The 24,881-nt window shown below is 37.8% G+C and overlaps 1 protein-coding gene across 35 annotated transcripts in view; it reads left to right on the top strand.

Moving 5' to 3' along the window:
• The window catches only part of PTPRD (protein tyrosine phosphatase receptor type D), a 2,145,367-nt gene that overhangs the window by 1,925,199 nt on the left and 195,287 nt on the right, over positions 1-24,881 (top strand). For 24 of the 35 annotated variants that reach the window (XM_067744351.1, XM_067744350.1, XM_067744358.1 and 21 more), the window contains 4 exons: positions 16,217-16,405; positions 18,502-18,519; positions 20,138-20,248; positions 23,665-23,934. In XM_067744351.1, the coding sequence (XP_067600452.1) occupies positions 16,217-16,405; positions 18,502-18,519; positions 20,138-20,248; positions 23,665-23,934 (588 nt within the window). Of the gene's footprint in view, positions 1-16,216; positions 16,413-18,501; positions 18,520-20,135; positions 20,249-23,664; positions 23,935-24,881 lie in introns of all 35 variants that reach the window. The other 11 variants (XM_067744371.1, XM_067744369.1, XM_067744361.1 and 8 more) reach the window with 2 other exon arrangements.

Below are 24,881 nucleotides of genomic sequence, written 5' to 3'. Positions count from 1 at the left end.
CCATGAACTTCTGTGCCTTTGCTAGAAGTAGACCACAGTTTTAGCTCTAAATCTCCTAACCCCTCTGGAAATGAGAAAGAGAGGCCTGTGACACAGATATACAATGTCCATAAAATAAAAACAAATCTGTTCTTCAGAAAAAAACAAACAAACAAACATACTCATAACTATCCCTGAAACTGAAACCAGGGGAAAAAGATCTCTTACATCGTTCTTCAGAATGAGGACATTGTCAGGTTGTAAAGAATATTCTCTGCATCATATGCATGTTTAATTCTCTGCAAGATCACAGGACAGTTGTTTATTAAATTGCCTCAGTGTAACCTGGGGAATTATACCCAAAGGTAACTCAGGAAGACTTGTTTTCCAGCAAACAATAAAAAATTGTCCTGGTATCCTGGGCTCTGATCTTCTAGATAATCAGAGGATCATTTTTATGTGATGTGGAGAAGTAGATGAGATTGGATTATTTTGATTAATTATCCACAACTATTGCCTCTCTGGCCAAGCTGTAATAGTTTTGTTTTTGTTTTTTGCGTTACTTGGGCCTCTCACTGCTGTGGCCTCTCCTGTTGCGGAGCACAGGCTCCGGACGCACAGGCTCAGTGGCCACGGCTCACGGGCCCGGCCGCTCCGCAGCATGTGGGATCTTCCCAGACCAGGGCACGAACCCGTGTCCCCTGCATCGGCAGGCGGTCTCTCAACCACTGCACCACCAGGGAAGCCCTGTAATAGGTGTTGTCCATCAGTTTGAGGTTCACGTCCTTGACAAGTGTAAACTAAAGGAGGACACTGTGGTTGGTTGTGAAGTTTCAGACTTTAACATTCACCTCTGTTAAGGCCAAGTTTGCACATCATCTTCTTAAGAAAATCCAGGAGGGTGGTTATAGGCCAGCCACCCTCTCTGTTAAAGGGGACAAAGTGAGCATCCATAATTTCAGCTTGACTTTGTATGAAGTAGGTTAGATCTCTTCTAAAATAGGATTCATGGGAAATTAAGGGAACTACCAATCTGTGCCATAAAGTACAGATATAATAACTGGAACCTGAAAAACAAGAAATTATAGCCAGTGTACATTCCACTTTTAAATTTTGTCAAATTTTAAAAAGAAGACCTGCAAAACACCATTTGAACAATTATCTGTGATCAATCAGTTGAAACATACAAACTTTGGTAACTGAATGAGGTAATGTCTATAGACCCAGTTACTGAAAACAGTCAAACCTTCAGAATATCTACCAAAAGGCATGCCTTTGACTTTAGTTGATCTGCTTAGCCGTTTTCTTCTGAAAATCACTCTGATAAGATTTGTTGTAATTGGCTCTGTCGTAGGGGCTAGTATCATATATTTTATCAGCATGGCATAGTTCCCCTCGGAATTATCTCATGTTCTACAATTCATAAATTATTTTAGTGAGAAATTTTCCATTTAATGTCTGCCTTTTGAAGAACAACCCAGAAAATTTTTTTTTTTTTTTTTTTTCTCATTAACACTATAAGGTTCCTGGAGTCCAGATACCTCTGATGAACTCTGCCGTGGGTTAAATAGAATAACTAAAAGTTAAATGATGGGCTTCCCTGGTGGTGCAGTGGTTGAGAGTCCACCTGCCAATGCAGGGGACATGGGTTCGTGCCCCGGTCCGGGAGGATCCCACACGCCGCGGAGCGGTTGGGCCCATGAGCCATGGCCACTGAGCCTGCGCGTCCAGAGCCTGTGCTCTGCAACGGGAGAGGCCACGACAGTGAGAGGCCCGCGTACCGAAAAAAAAAAAAAAAAAAAGTTAAATTGTTAGAAACATGTCACCATATGTTTGAACAAACAGTAGGCTCTTTGACAGGGGTGGAATATAAGTATTAAGACAAATATTATTGGAAATTCCCTGGTGGTCCAGTGGTTAGGATTTGGTACTTTTACTGCTGGGGCCCGAGTTCCATCCCTGGTTGGGGAACTAAGATCCCACAAGCTGCACAGCACAGCCAAATTACGAAAAAAGAAGAAGAAAAAAAGACAAATATTATCTTCCCTGCCAGGAAATGAATTCAAAATATGAAGAAAGAATGTATGTCTGAGAGTGAAGGAGAGGTGAGGATGGGCCAACCTAGTCTTAAATCTTCTGCTGCATTTTTTTTCCTTACAACAGAAGAGGGTAACATTTCAAAACTATGATTGTATGTGCTAGAATGTTCTTAAATCTCTATCATATTAAAACCCATCAAGAAAATTGATATCCCAGCAAGTTTTTTTCTAGAACCTCACTCACCATGTTTCAGGAAAGTAGCTTAGGCTTACATGAGAGTCACCAAAGATTGGCTTTATTGTGTGACTTAACCGCTATTGGCAAAGGAGCAGATCTGTCAGGATTTCAACATCAAAGTTCCTATGCTGTGCCCAATTGGTTCTCAGTAAATGGAAATCTATGAACTTTCAAACCCAAGTCACCAGCACCAGTGGCTAAGGCTATAATAGCCATTAGCAAAACCAAAATGGAAAATGTCTTTCACTGGGCAAACACTCTTGATTATATTTTATATGCTTCTGAGTTAATTCCTGGAAAACTATAAAATTTGCCAGTTTGATTATAATTTGCCCATGAAACGTATCATGCACATTTTACAAAGCTGTGTTGTGTATTTTGTCTTTATAACAATAAGCACCTAAATTACACTGGGTATTTTAGGGATCAGTGGCTGAAATACAGTTCTCACTTCCTTTAGCAAATGCACACACATTATTTGCTCAGCAGCCTCATAGCCATATCACTAAGCAATTGAAAGAGCGTTCATCTTGCAGTAAACGTAAAACCATCCACTTGTGCTGTGGGAAGAACTGCAGGATAGGTTGGCTTTCTATGCCAGTGAATTCAAGGCTGCGATAACTTTTTCACTTGTCAAGTTGCTGTCACTTTGTTAAGGAATTAGAGATTGTATGTTGCCTAAATTTATAACAATATGTCAGTCTCTTGCAACTAAATGAAAATGAACAACTCTGGGTTGTTTTCAGTATGTAAGAAAAAGGTTTATTGTATCACTAGTGAGTATCTTGTCATTGGAAACTTGTATCTATTTAATTGGCGTGTAGCATATTGAAATGCAACAACTATGAGTTATTTTTAAAGCGAATCTTAATGGCGTGTCTTCATAGGAGTACAACTCAAATTACTTTACCTTTTATTCAAAGGCATTCACTGTCATACTCTGATATTTAGTGAGTTTCTTCTCTGGCTAGAGAGAAACTCCCCTGGCATGCTCAGCTGTCTTCAGTTTGCAGGGATTGAGTTGTTGGTGGGGAAAACTGAGGCAAATCTATGGGTATCTCCATCCCATCCTAGACTGATGCCCAGGGAGTGCCTGCCACATTGATAGTGAGGGTGCTGAGCTCACGTGTGTAGGCAGACACAGTCCTTTCTTGCCTTCACCCTGAGACAAAGCATGTAGGGAAGCAAATGGCTTAATATACCAGCCCCTTCCGTCAGTTCCTGAAGGTAAAGATGGGTCACTACTCATTTGGCAGGTACAGTTACTTTGTGCTCGGTGCTGTGCTCCACCCCGGGGCACCTATATTGGTGAAGAAGAGTCCAACCTCCAGGGACATGTGCTTTACATAGGTGCCTCAGATGTATGTAGCTCATCAGCTTTGCCTGTAACCCTTTTTCTAATTTGCTGAGTTTAACCTCTATTGAAGAAAGTCAAGCCTTCAGAATTTTATATATGGAAGCCTGATAGCTCTTCTAGGAGCAAAGACTATGAGATTTCATTCATGTACTTTTTGGTGGTGATTTTATCCTTTTTTGATAGTTTTTCTTCTATTTGGTTAGTTTCCAGATGTCTGAGCTTCCACTGAGTAGCAGTGTATTATTTTTGATATTTCAAAATTATTGAATAATTGTGTATCCTATGTTTGCATTTAGATATAGTATTACTTTATTTGGTAAGTTTATATCAAGAGAGAGAAAAGCTCAAAAATTGAAAAGAAGGAAAACATAGTTATATTTCTTTGGGCAGTTTTCGTATATTGACAGGTTGTGAGTCCAAAGACTTAAGACTGACAAATGTAAGTAGTTCTTTTTGGTAATTCTTTGCTGTTAAATTCAGGCTCACTTTTGACATAGAAATAGAAAATTATTTCTATCTGGGGGGAGACTTCCTCCATAGATATATAATACATTCTTGAAACACAAGTTCTGTTAAAGGTTTATTCACGTGCTCTTGTAGTTTGCATTCTTTACAGTGAAACACCGTATATATATTTTTTCCACAATACCCCCCCCCCAAATAAAACTGCCATCACCTCTGTTTTCAGAATCTGTCTTCTCCCTTCAGATAAATAGCAGCCATTCAAAACTATGAGAAATGCTACCGAGTGGAATTAGATGGTGAAATGTTCTCTTCGGAAAATGTATTTAGACTTGTCTGAATCATGTGATTTTTGTGCCTGCTTCTCTTGCCCCCATTCCCATAAATCGTTAAAGACAACAGGATGACAAACATTTGTCGTTACTGTGTTGTAGGTCCAGGGGCAGAACTGTGAAGAGGTGGAGAGAAGGGGGAAGGTAGATTTCTGAAAAATTTCAAAAGCGTGGCCTAAGAAACAACTCTTGTATTTCTGAAGCAATTCTGGGGTTTAAGTCAAGTTGACAAGATTTTAGTTGGAAGGAAACTTACCAAAAAGCTCATCTTCTATCTTAAACTTTCTCAGACATTTGGGAAGAAAATTAATAAAGCGTCTGTCCACTTCACATTTTCACTTCTCTAAACAAAAATCATAACTGAATTTTTTCCTTTAGAGTATTGATTTCTCTTCATTTTTTTTTCATGAGCTTGAGCCTTACTCTTGAATTATTACCAAATTTTGTTCATTTGGTTGATAATTAAATATTTCTAAGTCTTAATTTTATAGGAATTTACATATTTTCAGATCTAAAAGTTTTTGCTATTGTTATTGTTATAAATTTGATAACAGTTGAAATGTCATTTAGTTAATCTGTATTCAAGGGGGCCTCTAATGATGTACACATTTGGGAATACTTTTCAGAGTTGGGACAAAAATGCCTGCGACATGCAGCTATGCAGAAGCTTTGGGAATAAATCTTGCACAACTATTAATAAGATAATCTAAAGACTTATAAAATCTCATTTAAGTAACAAAGTAATTATAATAATTTATTTACATGATTTTAAAATTTGAAACCATCTCAATTAAAAAATGGAAACTAAAAACACAGAGAACTTATTTTTCCTGAATTATTTGTAAATTGCCGACATGATACCTGCGACCCTTAGGTACCTGTATTTCCTCCAGACAAGGACGTTCTGTAGCTTCGACCATCCACATCAGGAAGTAAACATTGATGCATCATAACCATGTAATTCTCAGACCCCATTCACCTCATACTACATTTCAGCATTGTCCCATTTAGGTTCCATCAACTGTCCCTATTCACATTTCTCTAAATGTCTTCGAAGGCTTTAGTTCAAAATGACACTTTGCCTTTGTCAATCTGCAAGAGTTCCTCAGTCTTCCTTTGACATTCCTAGTCTTGATAGTTTCGAAGATAACAAGGCTGTTATTTCATAAAATGTTCTTATTTGGGGTTTTGCTGATGTTTACTCATGATCATATTTAGATTGTGGATCTTTGGCAGTAATATTATCTTAGTTCGTTCAGACTGCTGTAACAAAATACCATATACTGGGTGACTTATGAACAACAGATATTTATTTCTCATAGTTGTGTGTGTGATGAGAGCCCACTTCCTAGCTCATAGAGCATCTTCTTTACTCTGTGTCCTCACATGGAGGGGGCAGAGATGTCTCTGGGGCCTCTTTTAGAGGGGCATTAATCCCATTCACACAGGCTGTGCCCTATGACCTAATCACGTCCCAAAGGCCCCACCTCTAAATACCATCACATTGGGTGCTAGGATTAATCATACGGATTTTGGAGGAGCACCAACATTTAGTCTATAGCAAATATCATAGAAGTGATGCTATGTTATTTTCAGCACGAGTTTGATTTATCCCATCATTGATATTGTTAATGTTGGTATCTTGATCAAGGCTGTTTCTGTGGGGCTTCTCTGTCACAGAGTTATTCTTTTCCTTTATATTTAATCAATTCATGGCAGGAGTTACTTAGAGACTATGCCAATACACCATTCTTGCTGAAACTTTTCAATTTATTCTTTTATAGCAGTATAGACTCATGTCTTTTTATCTTATTTCATGTTTTATAATGTGGTGATATTGTTTTTTCTTCATTATTTTTTGTTGTTATTGTTCAGATGGTCCCACATTTGGCTAATGAGAACCCCTTCAAGCTCCTTTGACCTTTGAACATGACCCTGTCATTCTTTGAGTACTTCCATGTACTACACGTATTCCAGGTACATCTTGTACTTTCCTTGTCCCAGTGCTGGGTAGAATTAGTCGTTTCTCCAAGGAGCTCTGTTTCTTCTCACTAGAGAGTCATATTTAGAAACCAAGCCCTAGATACTAGGTATGGCCATTTCTACTGGGTATGGCTGCTCCTAGCTTCTCTCGAGTCACACAGCTAGGGAAGATGTGTTTAGTAAGCTTATATAAGGAGTGTATGTATGTGTGTATATGCACACTCATTTACAATTACATTGATTTCTATATCATTATATATATTTTTAAAACCATGAGTTCATACCAGTACCTCCAAGTCCAATCCAAAACCACATGGTTCATTCTAGTTTTCTTATTGATGAAAAATTTGATCACATAAACATTTTATTTATTTTTGTTTACATTCACCACAATACAGGGAGGCAGCCAGGATGAATGTTTTCCTTGGCTTTATTTGTTCTGAGCTCACTAGAATTCCTAACTGTTACAAAGCCAGCAAATAATGGAGGCAGGAGCCAAATCCAGTTCTCTTTCCATGTTTACTATTCTTTGTCCCTTTCTAAAAACAAACAAAGAAGAATGGGAAGTAAATGCTTGAACCTTAGCTCTATTATGCATTTTTCCTTAAAAAACTTCATAGTATGATTTAAATATTAATTTATGTAAAGTGGTTAATATACAAAATAGGGAAAAATTTGGACAGTGTATGGGATAAGTATCATGACACCAGCTTGTTAGTAAAAATAAATTAATAGAAAGCAGTGAGCTTTGTGAAAATGGATGTTATTGGATTTTTAGTGAGTTATTTATTCCCAAGGATAAATGCATAACCCTGATTTCTAAATATGTACTTAGATATCCAAGTATTAATAGACCTCATCCCCTCCCCCACCCCTCAATGAATTTTAGATCACAAAGAGTATGATCATTTGCTAAGGCCAAACACTAACAACAATGGGGGTTAACATAATGCCATGTGAAATTGCAGCTACCACATTCATACTAATGATAATTTAATCTCAATGAGTTTGTGTTCTGCTACACAGACAGTAGACATTACTTTGCAATTTATAGGATAATTGCATACATTGCTTCTAAATAAATTTGCTTTACTCTGAGCCAAGAATGCCTTACAGCCTCCTCCATATGTGAAGACTATTTCAGAAAATGGAGCTTTTGCTCTGGAATACTCTGTGGGTTGCTGGTTAGTATGCTGAATATTTAGTAGCTGCTAATGAGACTCCTATCAGCTTATCAATGTCTAATTTCCTATTCTTGTATGGCATAATTTTATGAGGAATCTTCGGAGACCCTTATACCCAGTAACTGCCCTTAAGAGATACCTTAATCCAGTCTGAAATAAAAGCTTCTCTGATTGATTTATGGCCATATTAAGACAAGCATACCCATCTGTACATAATAACTTGCGAAGAGGATCTTGGACTAAGAATTCTTCGTATCTTGTTCGTAATTATTTTGGGGGACCAGACCTTATATTTATTATTTCATTTGGAATATCATTTATTAACTGGCAGTTTCCTCCTGCTTTCGATATTTTCTTTTTGACTTAGAGTAGCCTCTGACTTATAATTAGAAACCACTTTATAGATTTTTTTCAGTTTCATTCATATGCATATCATTTTGATAATGGCCCAGGAACCTAACTTTGCTAGAAAATGTTGATTTAACTTTTCTTTCTTTCCCTTTTACTTTTCTGTTTTCAGCCCCTTATTCAATTCACCTGCAGGAAGATTGATTTTGAATAATACGGTCATGATGTCAAAACAGTACAAATTATACCCTGCTGCCATATGGAATGGTGAAAATAAAAGCTTTATTTACACTGTGTTCTTTAAGAAAAGAATAATAAATGTTTTTTCCCCCTCTTCAGGGATTGTATTCTGGAAAGAAACAGTTCTTGTTTGTAGCCTGATAGCGTGGTTTATTCTGAAAGATAATGACTTGAAAACTCATTTGCTGTTCAACAAAGAAGCAAATACTCCAACTACTAACCCCTCAGCCTTCCAGCCTCTGAGACACGGATCTGTCTCCTTTCCCAGACAAAGCCATTTGGGGTAGTCATTATTGGTCCCATATTACAGAGGAGACCCCTGTGCGGTGTCAGGTTATAGGGTTGATATGCTGAATCTACTTCTGTCTGCTTCTCTGGTCTGTGTACTGTCTTTGGGTGTCTGCTCAAAGCAGAAGTCCTGCCACTTATAGCCCTTCCTAGATAATGAATTAGAAATTACAGACGGGTTAAAGACATAGGCACAGGCTGAACTTGAGCTCCTTAGGGAAATTATTTGATATTTATCATCCTTTTCATAATTCCATTTCTCATCCGCATTTTATTGGCTAACATACATGGCAGAATTCTGTCCTACCTGGAAACTGTGCAAAAAAATGAGAAGTCAGTTGATACATATTAAAGGATGAATCTTTTTTATGTAAAAGTGTTTTAAAATTATTATTACATCCCATGAAACTTTAGTCCTTTCTGCTTAAACAATGAAAGATGACCAAGTATTAGGAATAATTTTTGTTGTGTCTTCCATTATGAGTTGACTCTGATTAAGAGTTCTATCACTGTTCACGATGAATATTTATTCAAAGAACAGCAATTGGCATAGAGGAAACATGTTGAAGTAAAAATACACCAAATCTAGAGTTAAAAGATTTACAAGAATTTTCTGCTGTATGTATGACTGAGACCAAGTAACAATTTTGCTGAGTCTTTGTGTCTACAGAAAATGGTAATTATTATACCACCCTTGCCTTACCTCAAGCGACCCTAATAAGTCTCAAATGGTTTCAGTGTTTTCAGTCATTCACAACAAAGCTTTGCTGTCCCAAATATTTAGCGTTAGTTTTTGGGGGAACAAATTGGATGACAATATGATCTGTTTTATTTGTGCTGTTTGTGTTGTTGATTAATCAAAAGCCTAAAATCTTGTTCAGAGTGAGAAATGAGGGCTTTTACTAGCTTTTAAGAGGTTACTTGGCACATACACTACCCTCTAAATTCACTTGCATTTCTATATAATCCCTGTTTCTTTATGATTCCCGTAGAATATTTCTCCCATTTACAGTTTATTGCTGCAGCTCTTGTTATATCAAGCCTTAGAGTCACTTGCCTCTGTTCTATTTAAATCTTTTGTGGGAGCTTGGGATAGAGTAAGTACATATATGCTAATATTTTACTAGATGCCAGGCACTAGTGCCAGGCTGCACCAGGCACATTTAATGCATTATCCCATTCAATCCTCCATCTATGGGCTGGGTACTATTTTTACTTCTGAAGAATCTAATTATCCTACAGATACAATTAAATCACAGCACTATAGAGATTCTCTAGATTACTTCATACCCAGGGCCTGGCCCAGTCTTGGCACAAAGAAGGCTTTCAGTAAATATCTGTAGAATGACTGATGATCTATTGACAGTCCATCTATTAACAGTCCAGTAGATTTTTTTTTTTTTGGAGTATAATTGCTTTACAATGTCGTGTTAGCTTCTGCTGTACAGCGAAGCAAATCAGCCACATGTATACCCATATCCCCTCCCTCTTGGACCTCCCGCCCGCCCCTGACCCCCATCTCACCCTGTCCAGATTTTTTTTTTTTTTTTTTTTTTTTTTAATTTTTGGCTGCATTGGGTCTTTATTGCTACACGTGGGCTTTCTCTAGTTGCGGAGAGCGGGGCTACTCTTCGTTGCTGTGCACGGGCTCTAGGGCACGCGGGCTTCAATAGTTGTGGCTTAAGGGCTCTAGAGTGCAGGCTCAGTACTTGTGGCACACGGCCTTAGTTGCTCTGCGGCATGTGGGATCCTCCCTGACCGAGGATCCAACCCGTGTCCCCTGCATTGGCAGGCGGATTCTTAACCACTTCGCCACCAGGAAGTCCCCCAGTAGATTTGTTTAAACTAGTAGTTTAAAAGGTCTTTTTCTTTTATTGTAATGCAACTTTCATAAATATGAAGATACTTTCTTATTGACCATCTTAAGACCAATATATTTACATTTTTCAAGAGGATTTTTACTGTCTTAGGTAGTACTGTATCTCTAACAGGTAAGCATGCCTTTCAACATATTTTAAGGGGTATAGTACTTTATTTAAGAAAATATTCTTCACACTATCCGTCTAATATTTGACTTACGTTAAGAAAAACTTCCCTTATGCAATTCTTTCATCCTTCAAAACGAAAAAAAAATGTTAGTTGTGCTTCTGTAAGATTACATCATGAATGCCTAAAGCTTCAAGATATGCAGCCACTGAGAAATTTCTGCTCCTGGCAGAAATCTTTGCTCCTGGCAGAAAGAAGACCCAGAATGTCTGCCTCAACATGCAACTGAGTGATTCACTTGGATGTTATCATTAGTTTGAACATCAACAATCCCATCATTCTAAAGATAGGATAGCAGAGTAGAGGTACATATTCCCTTGTGTTCTTTTAAGTTTCGTTGTGTTCACACTTAAGCTTTTGTTATGTGGTTGCCATTTTGACTTGTAGGAACTTACAACCAGTATATGAGGGAAGGCTTCCTGTAAAATTAAGAAAGCAGGATCTGAGTTGTGTGTTTCTAGTGTAGCAACTGCACTCAGTTAAAGAAAGAGCCAAGCATAAATTGCACATCCCAAATGATGAAAGTCGTTTGCTAATTAAATAAAACCTGTGACTATAAAAATGAAGAAAGCCATCATTAACAAGTATTTTTGTGAATTTATAAGTTTAATACTACTTAAGACACTGTAAAAGATAGTTTTGCCTCTTAGACTTATATTTAAATTGGGGAGACCCAATCTATAGCCACAGGACAATTAAAGAATGATTAACTGTTTAAAAAGGTGCCGTTAGGACTTCACTTCCCTGGTGGTCATGTGGTTGGGAATCCGCGCTTCCACTGCAGGGGGCACAGGTTCGATCCCTGGTCAGGGAAGTAAGATCCCACCGGCCATGCAATACAGCCAAAAATATGAATAGGATAGGATAGAATAGAATAGAATTAAATTAAGTTTAAAAAGATGCCATTAAATAAGCCCAGTAGGAATTCAGAGATGTCACATGAATAAATGCAGAAATGGTTGCCCAAATTTCCTAACTATGTCTAATTGCAAGTGTTTATTGAATACGGTAATGGTTAAAAAGGAAGTAACATATAGCCCTGCCCTCTGTGAGCTTTGAAAGCTTTTAAAGAGGAGCCACTATGAACTGTTTGGTCCTCAGGAAGGTGGTTCAGAGGGATGAGTTCTCCAAGGAAAAAAAATTTTAAAAAAGCTTATCTCTTTCTCCAGATTCACGTCTTTTAATAATTCTTTTGGAAGAGCATACTGTTGATATAATTGATGTGATTTTTCTTCATAAACATATTTGCTATAAATCTAAAAAATTGGAAATGTGGCATCATGACAAATGGTCCTTTATTGAAAACTTCTTTAAATCTTTTGGGACTAGAGTCAAAGCACCTGTCTGATTGAACTCACTGAATCCTAGCAAGATTAGGCAAGAGGAACTGCTTAGGGCCACCTTGGAAGGCTGTGGACTTAGTAGGCAATTTAGTTTTGTGTTTGCTCTGAAATAAGAGAGGTTGAGTTTTGTGGAATTGGAGCAAAAGTAAAGCATCACTAAAATTGTTTATGGTTGAACAATGAAAGTAGTTTGAGCAAATTATGCAAAAGCTATTACTTTATCATTCACAGATATCTAAAGCATAACTCCCTACAAAACAAAGTCGAGCTATTTTCCCTATACATTCCTTTAAGTCTTGGAGAGGTTAGGGGTTATTAACAAAAGTTTTACAGCAATGGGAAGTTGACTTTGAAAAATGCTGAGGTTCATTATTCTCTTTCCTTAATGGAACTGAAAGTTTCATATCAGCATGTTTTATTAAGACCCCAAACAGGTTCAAGGAATGTGCTATATTTCCAGGTCTATTATAGCTGCCATTCCAAACAAAATATGTATGACTTCTACGATTCACTACGCACAAGTATGTAGTAATCTGCCCTTTAATGGCCTCTCAAAATGACGGACCAAATGGCTTTGTGAAGGTCAAGTCTGATTTAAATTGTTGATGAATTAGTAGCTAATCCTGCTTGATTGAATATTAATATGGAACAGTAATAAGTAAGGCATTTTAAAGCTTAATGAACACATTAAAGAACAGGACAAAATGCTTTTCTTTTCACTTGTGTAAAAAGTTTAAAGCTACTAACATTAAGACAATTTGTTAATTTTTGCTTCTGTATTTTCCTGTAAAAGTTTGTGTGGTTAACATACAAAGGGTATTGATTTTTTTTTTTTTCCCTCAAGTTCCTGGTACTATACATTTGATGAGCTGTCAAATTGATGTTATCAAATGGCCAAGGCAGTTTTATAGAAATCACCAATAAATGTAGAGGTGAAAAAAAGCAATTAACGTCTTATAAACTACGCCCACTGAGATAAGCATACCAATTAGAAATTTCATTATTTCTACAGTTCATTTTATGTTGAATACTGAGTTTTATTGCCAAATACCTGACAGTCAAATTGGAAACAAGCCACAACTGTCAATGTGTAACAGCACTGGCTATTTGAATCTGTTACATTGTGATGTTTCTCATGAAAATTTAATGAAGAAAGTGCATTAAAAGAGTTTCTGTGCAAAGGGGGGGGATGGATAGAATTTAATTACCCTTATTAAAAATAAGAAAGGAACTCTCTTTACATCCTTTGTCTGATTAGTATGCGAGAAAGATTATCTTTGTTGTACACTTGTGTATATGGAAATGGGGCTCTGGAGTGTTCTTTATGAGCTAAGGAGGAAAAGAAAGGTCATGCAAATGTATTAGCCTGCTTTCCATAGGGCACAAGTCAATTTTGTCAGCTCTCCCCAAGGTGAGGTCTTCATTTCTTATAAATGGTTATTAATTCTAAATTTCTTTGGTAAGAGCCTTTCGTAAGCGGCTCAACAATCTCAAGTCTTTGACATTTGCCACTGATAGGTATAGAATATTGGCGTGGTTCTTCAGAGAGATGAACTTGTAGAAGAAAAGTAATGACTAGTAGAGCAGTGTTTATGCGTGTGGATGTAACTAGTAGTTAGATGCCACCGGAGTGACTCAATGTCCTGGGAAAGACAGAAACAGCTCAGGAATCCCAAGGTGATTTTTTTATTAACTGAGGTTCATTGCTTTCAATATGGAAATTAACAACAACAAAATATAAGAGCTTTTTTAGAAACTCGTTTCTAGGTGTCTGAGGCAGTGCAGTTGATTTTGGGGCACTTGAAATAAATTATTTTTATTCTTGAAGCATTCTGGGTCAATAGCTGGTGAATGAGATGTTTAATAATATAATGTGTGTGGGACAATGGCTATTGAGCTTTTTGCTTTATTTTTTTTATTTTCCCAAATAACATTAAAACTAAGCTTTAGATGTAAACACATTGACTAAAGCTTTAAAGCCATTAAAAAAAAAAAGTCTGATGAAATTCAAGTGGAATAGAGTATTAAAATTAGCATAGCCTAATTTGCAAAATGCTCTTTATCTGACTTGTAATTTTTAACCTTCCCTTGGAGCCTTGAAAAGTCATCTTGAAATTCCATTCTTAACCACTGTTTCTGACAGTTGTCCACTGTAGACCTAGGCTTGGCTGGCAGCCTGTAAGCATTCAAATAAATGGAAAGTATTACTACTGCTTCCTCAAAAGAGCCACATCTTTCAGCTAAAGTAAAATGTAGCTCATCGAAGTTAACTATCTTTTTAGTCTCTGGCCGTAATTAGCTGGTGGGACAGGAAAATATCCTCTGGTGAATCCATGTGTCAAACCCAACTGCTTCAGCAACTTCTTTTGGACTTTTCATAAATCTCCCTTGGGAGAACCAGAATCTACTTTTCCCTATTAGCACCTTGATTTTCTCTTACAGAAACCTGGATTTAATGTTCAGGATATCTTCCCTTTCTTGGGAGCTTTAATCTTTGGTAGTATTTTGACATTCTTTTACTATTCACATTCCAAATCTCTCTCTCTAGTTCTGAACTATTCCTCTGATGAACTCTCTACCATAAGTAGTTTTCTACTATGTGTAGTAGGAAACTTTTTAATCACTGTGATATATTCATATTTAGGCTTAGCAATCACTGGAGTTCTCTCAAAATCTGTCAACCCAGACTAACTTGATGGCAGGGAATTTGGATGCAGGCGAGGCATGGAGAAATTTGTATTACAGAAGGATGAACTGATGAGAATTAAAAAATACAAGGCAGTGGATTTAGGTACTTACTACTGCAGTTGATATGAGGAGCAAAAGATTAAGTCTGTTGGAGAGAGTTTTGAAAAGTTTTATAAAGACGGTGATTTTGGTTGTGTGGCTTTCTAGAGACACACAGACGGTGTACTCATCGGATATGATTTGCCTGGGGAATGGTGAGAATTTCATTGTGAGCAGAAGAAATGTTTCCTATGAGGGAGGTCATCCATGAGAGGCTGAGAAAAATGGGTCCTGATTTTAAAAGACTTCGCTAGCCAGATTTAGGAGATTTGAGTTTACCCTGTAAGTAGAGAGAGAGTGGAGAACACAGATTTGGTCAACAATGCAGTGGAGTCATCAAAATGTGACCTTTTCCCTTGAAATTGTGCATCTTTAGCAAGACTCAGAGGATCATACCAGAAATTGTGGGAGACATCCAAGTAGAAGCCAGGTACCACACCTGATGGTTTCTGTTCTGCTCACTGGTTCTGCTTTAGAGTCATTTTGGAATTGGTGGCTGATGACAATTCATCAGAGGTCATGAGGGAATGTTGGAATGTTGATTACATTAACACCAGGCCCAACTGGACGTCAAAATGTTTCATAATAGTCTACAAACAAACACCCAAGTTCTAATTTAGATAATTCTCACCCATATAACTAAAATTCCTTCAATCCGTGAATAGAATAATATACCTTTCTAATGCTAACTGGAAGAGCTGGCCATGCAGGGTATCAATGTAGTCATGCTTGAGGGACTTAGGAGAACTTTAATTTCTCAAGATCTAAGATCTGGGGCAATTTTGATGTGGGATAGGGAGAAATGAACTTTGGATGAGTTGAAGATTCAAAATTTAGGAGTTTCAACTTTTTAATGACTGAAAATGGCGTAGGCCTTTGGAATGGAAGAAAGTGTTCTCTTACCCTGAGGAATATATGTATGCTTCTGTGTTGCATTTTTGAGTTGCTTTTGTTCTTTTCTTCTTTTGTAAGGGAGAATTTCAGGTACTTTTCTGACTAATTGAAACCCTTTACAAAGGAATTCATTCAGGTTGAACCTGTGCTTGGGTGAAAAAATATAGAGTTTTACCTAAAAGTTAAAAGAAAAACATAACAGATTCAAATACAGATAGCTTGGTCCAGCTAACCTGCTTGTTCACCATGTCCTCGTAAAGCTAGCTCTTTTGGATCAATGATTTTCCCTCAAGGAAATGTTTTCCTCTCAGTGCCTGTACTTCTGACGTTCCTCTCTTTCTGGCCAACTCAACTTGTTCCTAAAGGCTCATTTCACAGCTTCCTCTTGGTGCTCACTGACCTCATCAGACACATACTGTAGAGTGACTTCTCCTTCTCTGCTCCCAGAGAACTTGATCCATTCCTTGGTCATGGTTTTTATCACACATGTCTGAGCTCTTTGTTAGGCTGTTGGCCTCTTAGACTGTGCACTCTTCTGGCCAGGAACAACGTTCCTTAATGTAACAGTGCAATGCTACCTAGTTTGTGTTAGCTTCTCAACAAATGATAGGTTAATGGGAGAGGTTAATGGTCAATATCTCTTGAATCTTGGGTATCTGACTTGATAACATGTTTGTATCACCTTTTGTCTTGCAGAGGATCAAATTCCCAGGGGCTTCCCTACCATTGACATGGGCCCACAGTTGAAGGTGGTTGAGCGTACACGCACTGCCACCATGCTTTGTGCAGCCAGTGGGAATCCGGATCCAGAAATCACTTGGTTCAAAGATTTCTTACCTGTCGACACAAGCAACAACAATGGCCGTATTAAGCAGTTACGATCAGGTAGGGTCTTGTTACTGTTTCCACAAGCTCCTAGAGAATTTTAATTTTTCTTTTTAGTTTTCTCTCTCTTTATTTTTATTTTATTTATTTTTAATATTTAGGTATTGATTTTTCTCCCTCTTCTCTTTCTCTGTTATTTAATGTGTTGTCCACGTTTGTGATGTCATAGCCCGTTTCAGAGTCTGTCTTTCTTCTCCTCTCTGTGTTTTGCAGCTTCTGTTTAATCCACATTGCTCAGTGCTGTGACTGCATTTTTGATAATTTTTTAATTTACTGCTCTTCCGCAGTATTTGATGGATCCATTTTCTCCTCTTTCTTTCTTATTTCTCTGTTTTCTTTTGAACGAAATTTATTTCAACATTGGACTTCATTCAGAACTTGCAAGGAGTTCCAATGGTTATATCCATTAAAACCCAAAAATGTTCATATTAAATGCTAAAATGATTCAGTTTTATTAAAGTGTGTTTTCTCTCTCTTTTCTGCATTTGAACTCATCAAACTACCAAAGTTTAGTAAGTTTGGGCACATCTACTTTCTTTTCACTAATACATAAAACACAGAAGTGTTATCTCATGAGTAACCAGATGTATTTTTTTTATAAAGTCCTTCACAAAGTACCAATGAAAGGAGGGGATTTTTATTAATATTATTATAATATTATTATGAGTGAGTATTTTCTACACATTAGCCACAGTAGTGTGCGTCCACATTAAAGATTTTTGAACCCTCCAGTGACTGGATCTACAGAAGTCTGCTTTTGGTGTAGACTCCAGCTTTTGCCTCTCTCTCTCTCTCTCTCTCTCTCTCTCTCTCTCTCTCTCTCCCCCTCTCTCCCCCCCTCCCTCCCCCTCCCTCCCTCCCTCCCTCTCTCTCTTTCCCTCCCCCTCCCCCATCCCTCTCCCCCCTCTCTCCTTCTCGCTACCCATTGCCCTTTCTCCCTCTTCCATCCCCATCCCAAGTTTATTCCTTTGCTCTCTTTAGATTAAAAGTAGAGATAATTCTAAATTTGTTAAGTTTTAGAGCCTGTCCCTAGGTAATTTCTCAGGGATGTGTACTAGTAAGCTGTTTACTTTGGCATTGGTAGTAATATTGATACAGAATTCTAAGTTGTTTAACTGCCTGTCTTCCCAGAATTCTCAGCTTTTGACCTGTCCTGTGATGTTAAAGCGTCTTGTTAACTGCCTCTTTTGCTTGTTGTCAGCAGAATTGTGTAGATTAGCATTCTGTTATTGTAAATAAAGAATTAATTATTCACATGTAACATAGATGATTTAGTATATAAAGCTTTAACTCTGAAAAATTTGTACCAAATTTTAAGGAATATAATAATATTTTTATGCTGTCTTTCTTCTCTCCGTATTTAAATCTCCAGAATCTATTGGTAAGTGCTTAGTTCTGAAGCGCACTTCACCCCCCCACTAATTTCCATATTCAGATTATTATTATTATTATTATTATTATTAATAAAATGCATGGCATGCATTTTACTAACTGTCAGTGTAGGCACCAGATTTCCTTAGTGGCGCACACACACACACATCCCCGGAACTGTTATCGTAAGAACACTGTGTAGAAATAAAATAGAACACAAGTTATATCACACAAATGTAGCATAGTAAGTAGCATAAGATATATCCAGTGAACAGTGTTTGTTTCTAGTTATTCTTTAGTATTTCCTATAACAGTATATATATATGCATATCTATATATATACTTAAATAGATTAGCCAGTATTTCCCTCAACTATGTCTTTAAAAGTATTGTTTAGTTCTTTTTTTTTTTTAAGACTATGAGGCTTATAAGATATAATTCTAACCCTATATGACCCCAGACCTAAGAACTCAGTTGCTTCTCTGAGAAAGGCAATGCTGCCTATTGTGGTCTTTGCCCTCTGTGGTATAACGCAACTTGCTTTTATGATCTAATAATACTATCTAATATATTCCTGTTTTACCAGTATAGTAATTCAAGTTTCTTTTAAGACCTTATTTAATTCTGTAAATCTAATTTAATTCTTCTCCCCAGCCCTAGCCTCCTTCTTCTCGTACTAATGCTTCTTCTTTCTAATCTTATTTGCATTCATATTATCCACCCAGGTGGTACACCAATAAGAGGTAAGAGTGCTGAACTAACGTTCACAGAATGATCTTACTCATTCTTTCTGTCCTTTCATCACTCTCATATTCGTCCTGTTTTCAAAATCATTACAATAATGTCCATCAATGTTATATTTTTCCTTTGTACTGTTTGGTTATGATTGGTGACTCTCATCTTGTGAATTTTTCTTTTCTTTTTTTCTTTTTCTCTTTGTTTTGTTCATTTCTTTCTTTATGAAAATGATTCTTTAAGTTGTGATATGCTTCAAAGAAAGCATATCCAGGTCTTTAGACCGCAGACCAGTCACAGCGTACCATCTGTCCCTCTTTTTTTCCTTTTCTTCTTCTTCCTTTTTCCTTTTTTTCCTTTTTTTTTTTTTTTCTTCTTTTTCCTTTTTTTTTTTTTTGGTCCAACTGGAGAAAAAAAAAAATCATTTTTTTTCTTCCTTAGCTGTTCTTGTTCTGGACCAAAGTCAAGATGGTCTGGAGAACAGTGGCAGACATGCAGAAGACAGCCTGGAACACCTGCTTTTTGTCTTTATCTTTCAAAAGGTTTTTGCTTTTGTTCTTCGATTCTTTTTTCTCTTACTGTCCTAAAAGTCAAAGAATGACTCCCCTTTCCACCTGATCACACTCGCCTACAACCTGACAGCAGTGCTTTTCCCCCCCCACTTCTTTTTTTCTTGGATTACTCGCTTCTGGATTTTTCGATCTTCTGTCCTTCAGGCTCTGGAGACAAAAGGTGCTGAGTATTCTTGGTGGTATGTGGATTGCTGGTTTTTTAGACTTTGACTCAGTGTGCATTTCTTTTATAATTCTTGTTTTGTATTTTTCTTGGGGTTTTGTGACACCACACTGCTAATCCCACTGGTGGATTTTGATGGGTGTCTTAGGGGATCCGTCTCGAGGTCCTCAAGCAGTGGTTGGTTGGCCCTCCGGGCTGGCGTAGGCCATGCTTTTTAAGTTTTTAAAAAAACCTTCTAATTCAACTACTCTTTGTTTTTCAGCAAACATAATAAATGATTGTAAGTCGTGGCAAACTGGTCTTTCTTTTCTTAAAAATCTGCATGTCTTAAGGGAGTTTTGTTTCTTTAAGTAATATTTTCATGATATATAATAACTAATTTTAATTTTTTTGCTTCATGCAGCCTTTTTTGTGCTTGCTGCGTATTTTTGGCTTTCTTCAGCAGAAGACTTTCTTGAAAACCCGGCCTGGTTTTTTTTGAGTGTACCTCTCTTTTGCGCCACTTTTGTTACCAAAATGAAACAAAACAAAACCAAAAATTAATCTTTTGTTTGATTTAAAAGCCATACTTCCTTGAAGCAGTCTCACCCATCTTCATTTTATTAGTCTAGGAAATAAGCGTGTTAATTATGACTAGAATACTTGCTTGGGAAAAGAGATATTGTTTTTTTTTTATGCTAGCATTGGTGATGTAAAAAATTAAAAAAAAATAATCTCTATATGTTTTTCTCATCGCATCATTTTCTGTCTGTGCACCTTAGCAAGAGATTGAATCGACGTTGAGCGGATCTTCCTGTGCAGGGCTTTTCATATTGTTAAGAGGTTTAGCTTGCTGCACCGAGAAAGCCTTCTCTGACCATCTCTTTGGCAATATATTTTATATCCATACAGGAGCCCTTCAGATCGAACAGAGTGAAGAATCTGACCAAGGAAAATATGAGTGTGTTGCCACCAACAGCGCGGGCACTCGCTATTCTGCCCCTGCCAATTTATATGTCAGAGGTAGGAATGACGTAACCCTGGTATCGCGTCTTCATTCAGGCTCAGGGGGAGTTGAGATACCCACAGGGTCTGTGTGACTATGTCAGGATTTAGTGAGCCGATGTGCTAATAGTGGCAGTAGCTGAAGCATTTTAGTGGGTAGGAAATGAAACATTTTAATTACATGGTTAAGGAAAAAATTGACAACTTTTGAGTAAAATCTATCCTGTGGATTAAAGTTTGTAAGTATATTTGCATTTTTACATCTTGATTTCTATTTTAAGTGCATTGATTGAACTGTGCTTTGCATTGGTTTGAGGTTTTCTTCTTTTCCTTCTTTTTTTCTGTTGCCGTTACTCTTCTGTTTCCTTATCAAACTCTGAAATAATTGCTTGGTGTGCTACTAATCAGTTCTCTGTGCAACTCCAAGCGTAAAGGTGTTTATGTCTTTAAGACCTCCGCTGCAGAGCTGTAAGGATAAAGGTGCTAACTTTAAAAAGAGAAAAAATGAGAAAGGTGCTACATGCAAGTAGCACAACTGTATTGTCTTCCTTCTTTTTATACTTATTTATAAACACATCACGTGCATGTGTCTATGCGTATATATATATATATATACACACACACAGGTTTTTTTAAAAAATTATTCACTTTCTGAAAATTTAATCTCTTGATTAAAGAGAACAGTGAACAGTGATTGTATTTTAAAACATGATATCAGTTGTCCTTGGGAGAAGAATGAATGAGGATACATCCATATTTTCTTATAAAGTAATAGAAATGATTAAATTTTGAGCTTATGAATGGTTGTGCCTTTCATTTCCACTAGGAAGAAGTATTTCTTCTTCCCTGGAGTTCTCAAAGCCAGTTCTTGTAGTTTTATCGTCCAATGAAAATGCTCTTAGTCTTACCCTCCATGTCTGTGCATAACCACAAAAGGCGTGGGTGGGGGTGGGAATAGATAAAAAAGACAGCGAGGGCTTTAAGTTACAAGAGGATGGGTTCCCTTAGGAAAATATCTAGCTTGATTTTGAAATTTTTGTTGGAGATCATTTCGTTTCCGTGGGGATGTTTTTCTCTCCTTTCTCTGGAGTGTCTGGGGTGGGAGAATATGAAGAGAAACCATTTCTTCTCCAAATTCTTTGAACGCCCCTTGATCCTTTTTCTCAATATGCTGACCTCCTTTGCTGCATGAGGCATGTGTACCTTCTTCAATGGAAAAATTTCAAAATGATGCTAGCTATTGTTTCTAATACCATGTTAGTCTGTGAAGTATTGCTAACTTTTTCAGGTGAGATAGGAAGGATTAACTAGAGCAAATAAAGATGTTCAAGTAGCAGTTGAAAGCCTTGATATGGCCTTTTTACTCTCTCTGTGTTTCCCTTGTTTTTCTCCTTTCCTCATTTCATTGTGTTCTGCATCAAACCCCCTACATCCCTCAGAGCTGCGAGAAGGTTGGTGTGTTTTTTACTTTTTACCCACCTTACAAAACTATTAATTAAACCAATAACAAAGAATACAAATGAAATGAATGTAGCTGCATTGTGGTCTTCTTTTGGTTAATGGTATGTTCTAGCAGAGAATGCCCTTGGCCATGGCTTCCGGTGCTTGCTGGCGGTACCTAACTGTGGTGCATGATGGGAGAGAATGAACCTGGGTGCATGGTAACGGGTAACACTTAACTCTCTCAGGTCCAGTGAACTTGGTCAGTGTTCCTGCTTTCCTTCCTGCCCCACTCTTCCCGTCTCCTGCCCCACCTTTAATTTCTGTCTCACAAAGGTGCCTGCTGCCCATAGAATGACTTTTCCTAGTCGTTCCCCTAACCCCAAGCATGAAGACTAAACTCTCCTCCATCTTCCTTGATACGTTCTTTGACATCTCAGAGCCTACACCAGCTCCTGTCTGCTTTGTGTAACCTGTGAAGTGGCTGCAGGAGGCATGCTTAGCTCTCTCTTTACTTCTCCTTTGCCTGTCATTCACCCGTGAGGCCACTGCAGCAAGCCCTCTCAAATCCACGGAGGTTTCTCTCATCTTGAAGGACAGCCAAAAAGTTGACAGACAGAATTATTTACTTATTATCTTGGGGTTATGAGGTTGTTTTGTTTATTAACTTATTTATAATTTTAAGCATCACTTTATTAGCCATATTTAAGGTATGCTCCTAATGACTAGCCCTTAATGTAAAATGCTCGTGGTGTAATGTTTTGCCAATAAAAGCCCAAGACGAATCCTATTTGTCTCTTACCCTCTCCTTGTACCCTGTCCAAGACACATGTACTTAAACACACATAAACATGCAGATTATCTGAAGCAGGAACACTGAACTGTAATTGCTTGTTCTTTTTCCGTGTTGTGTTGCTTTAATATGACTTATTCTCTTCGTGTCATGTCCCACTGTGTGGTTTAGATCCAGTGTCACTCAATTTGAATGTAGGCATAAAAAGCCTCATACTAGATTTTTGTTTTCATCATCTATGTTGTTTTTTACCACAGATATGAACTGAATGGAATCCTGAATGTGAACTACTCAGCTCCCTTCCTGAATTTGCAATCCTTACCTTTGACAACCTAGCTTCATCTAATATCTTCCTACTTTCAACCCTATCCTCCCTTAAATCGCTGTCTCAATCACCGTACTTAACCCTCCTCCCTTCATGTTTAGTTCTCTTCCTGTTATTTCCTCTGCTGCTACTGCGCTCTTGGATTCCAGCCATTCTCTCATCGTCCTAAGCACGGCCCTGAGACTTCACCTTGTGCATGCCTTGCATGACCCAATCCAGTATCTCTACTGGCATTGGCTTTGTTTCTTCTTCTGTGACTGTAAATCAATATGTATATATATTTCTGTGTTTGTTCCAGTGTTAGTGTGAGGTCTTGAGGCTGCATCTATTCTGAGTCTGAAAGCAAATAAATTGCACTTTCAGTGTACTCTAGATGATGTTTCCCAGGACTGGGATGTGACAGTGTGGTCCCGCACATACATTCACATCACCTGGAAGAGCACAGCACTGAAGCTGGTTTTGATTCTCAAGATAAACCTGCTGGTGACCTTCCAGCCCCCTTTCCTGCATATACATGCCTGCATAGAATCCTTGTTATATGCATGCATGTATATGTTTTTGTGTTTATCTTATGCATGACGTTTGTGTATTGTTAGTTTGTAGATAGTTTTTTTGTGGGGCCCTTGTAGGTCTGAATCAACTTTTGTATGAATGTATCTAAGATATCAATGACTAAACTAAATAAATTTTTCTGTGTATACACACACCATACTTGTATGGTCTGTATTATTCACAGTTTTACATGTTTTGTTTTTGGACAGTCCACAATATGTTTCAACTGTTTAATTGTGTCTGTACAGTGCATGTCATGTGTTAAATCAAGCCGCTTTTTCTTGCCTTGTATATTTTATCATCTTCCCTTGTGTTTTGTTCCAGTTCGCCGTGTCCCACCAAGATTCTCTATCCCACCCACTAATCACGAAATCATGCCAGGTGGAAGTGTTAATATCACCTGTGTCGCTGTGGGGTCACCAATGCCTTATGTGAAGTGGATGTTGGGGGCAGAAGATCTGACACCTGAAGATGATATGCCAATAGGAAGAAATGTCCTAGAACTGAATGATGTAAGACAGTCAGCAAATTATACCTGTGTTGCTATGTCGACACTGGGTGTCATTGAAGCAATAGCCCAGATCACTGTCAAAGGTATGCTCAGTGGTTCATGCTTGGAGGATCTGGGTACCCTCAAGTCAGCTGACTAATGCCTCTACAAAGTCCGTCCTTGGAATTCTAAAATGTATCAATTTATTGGTCAGTGTTTCAGATATCATAGTCCAGTCATATCTGTGGTAACACATAAGATACACATATCTAGGTAGGCACATTCTCTCTTAAAAGTACTGACAGCCTAAGTCGTGATAATCATCAAAATATTTAACTAAAGGCCAGGCTCAGGCACTAACAGGTCAGGAGGAGGCATGCTCGACATAGTCAGCCGTTACGGTCGGAATGATGTGTACAGGTTTTATATTTATCCAGAACCTTGAGAAGAGGCACATGACAAAAAAATCCAAGTGAGTGTTAATAAATGCTCAAAATTCCAGAAGACAAAGGGAAAAAAAAAAAAGAGAGTTGAAATCAACGTGGTCTAGTAATAGATGCTTTAAATTTTTGATAGACCCTACCATTAAAAATCAAAATGCAAGGCTTCCCTGGTGGCGCAGTGGTTGAGAGTCCGCCTGCCGATGCAGGGGACGCAGGTTCATGCCCCGGTCCGGGAAGATCCCACATGCCGCGGAGCGGCTGGGCCCATGAGCCATGGCCGCTGAGCCTGCGCGTCCGGAGCCTGTGCTCCACAATGGGAGAGGCCTGCGTACCGCAAAAAAAAAAAAAAAAAAAAAAAAAATCAAAATGCAAGTGTGATTATATTCTGTTTTAGCTCTCACCTCGTATAAGCGAAGTGCTCAACAAATATTCTTTTCTTGAAATAAGTGTACTGACTATAACCGAAGTACTATATTCCATGGTTACTTTTGAATCAAAGGGGGTAAAAAATGAGTGTGTGAGGGTACCAGTTGTTTTTATACAGTGTTTATAGAATCTTAGAAAACTTGCACAAAATGAGTCAGTCTGAGGGTGACTTTAGGTTCCTG

This window comes from Pseudorca crassidens, chromosome 7 (genome assembly GCF_039906515.1).
Source record: "Pseudorca crassidens isolate mPseCra1 chromosome 7, mPseCra1.hap1, whole genome shotgun sequence".
Taxonomy (NCBI): domain Eukaryota; kingdom Metazoa; phylum Chordata; class Mammalia; order Artiodactyla; family Delphinidae; genus Pseudorca; species Pseudorca crassidens.
The sequence above is the reverse complement of the archived record's forward strand: the minus strand, read 5'-3'. Positions and strand labels throughout refer to the sequence as shown.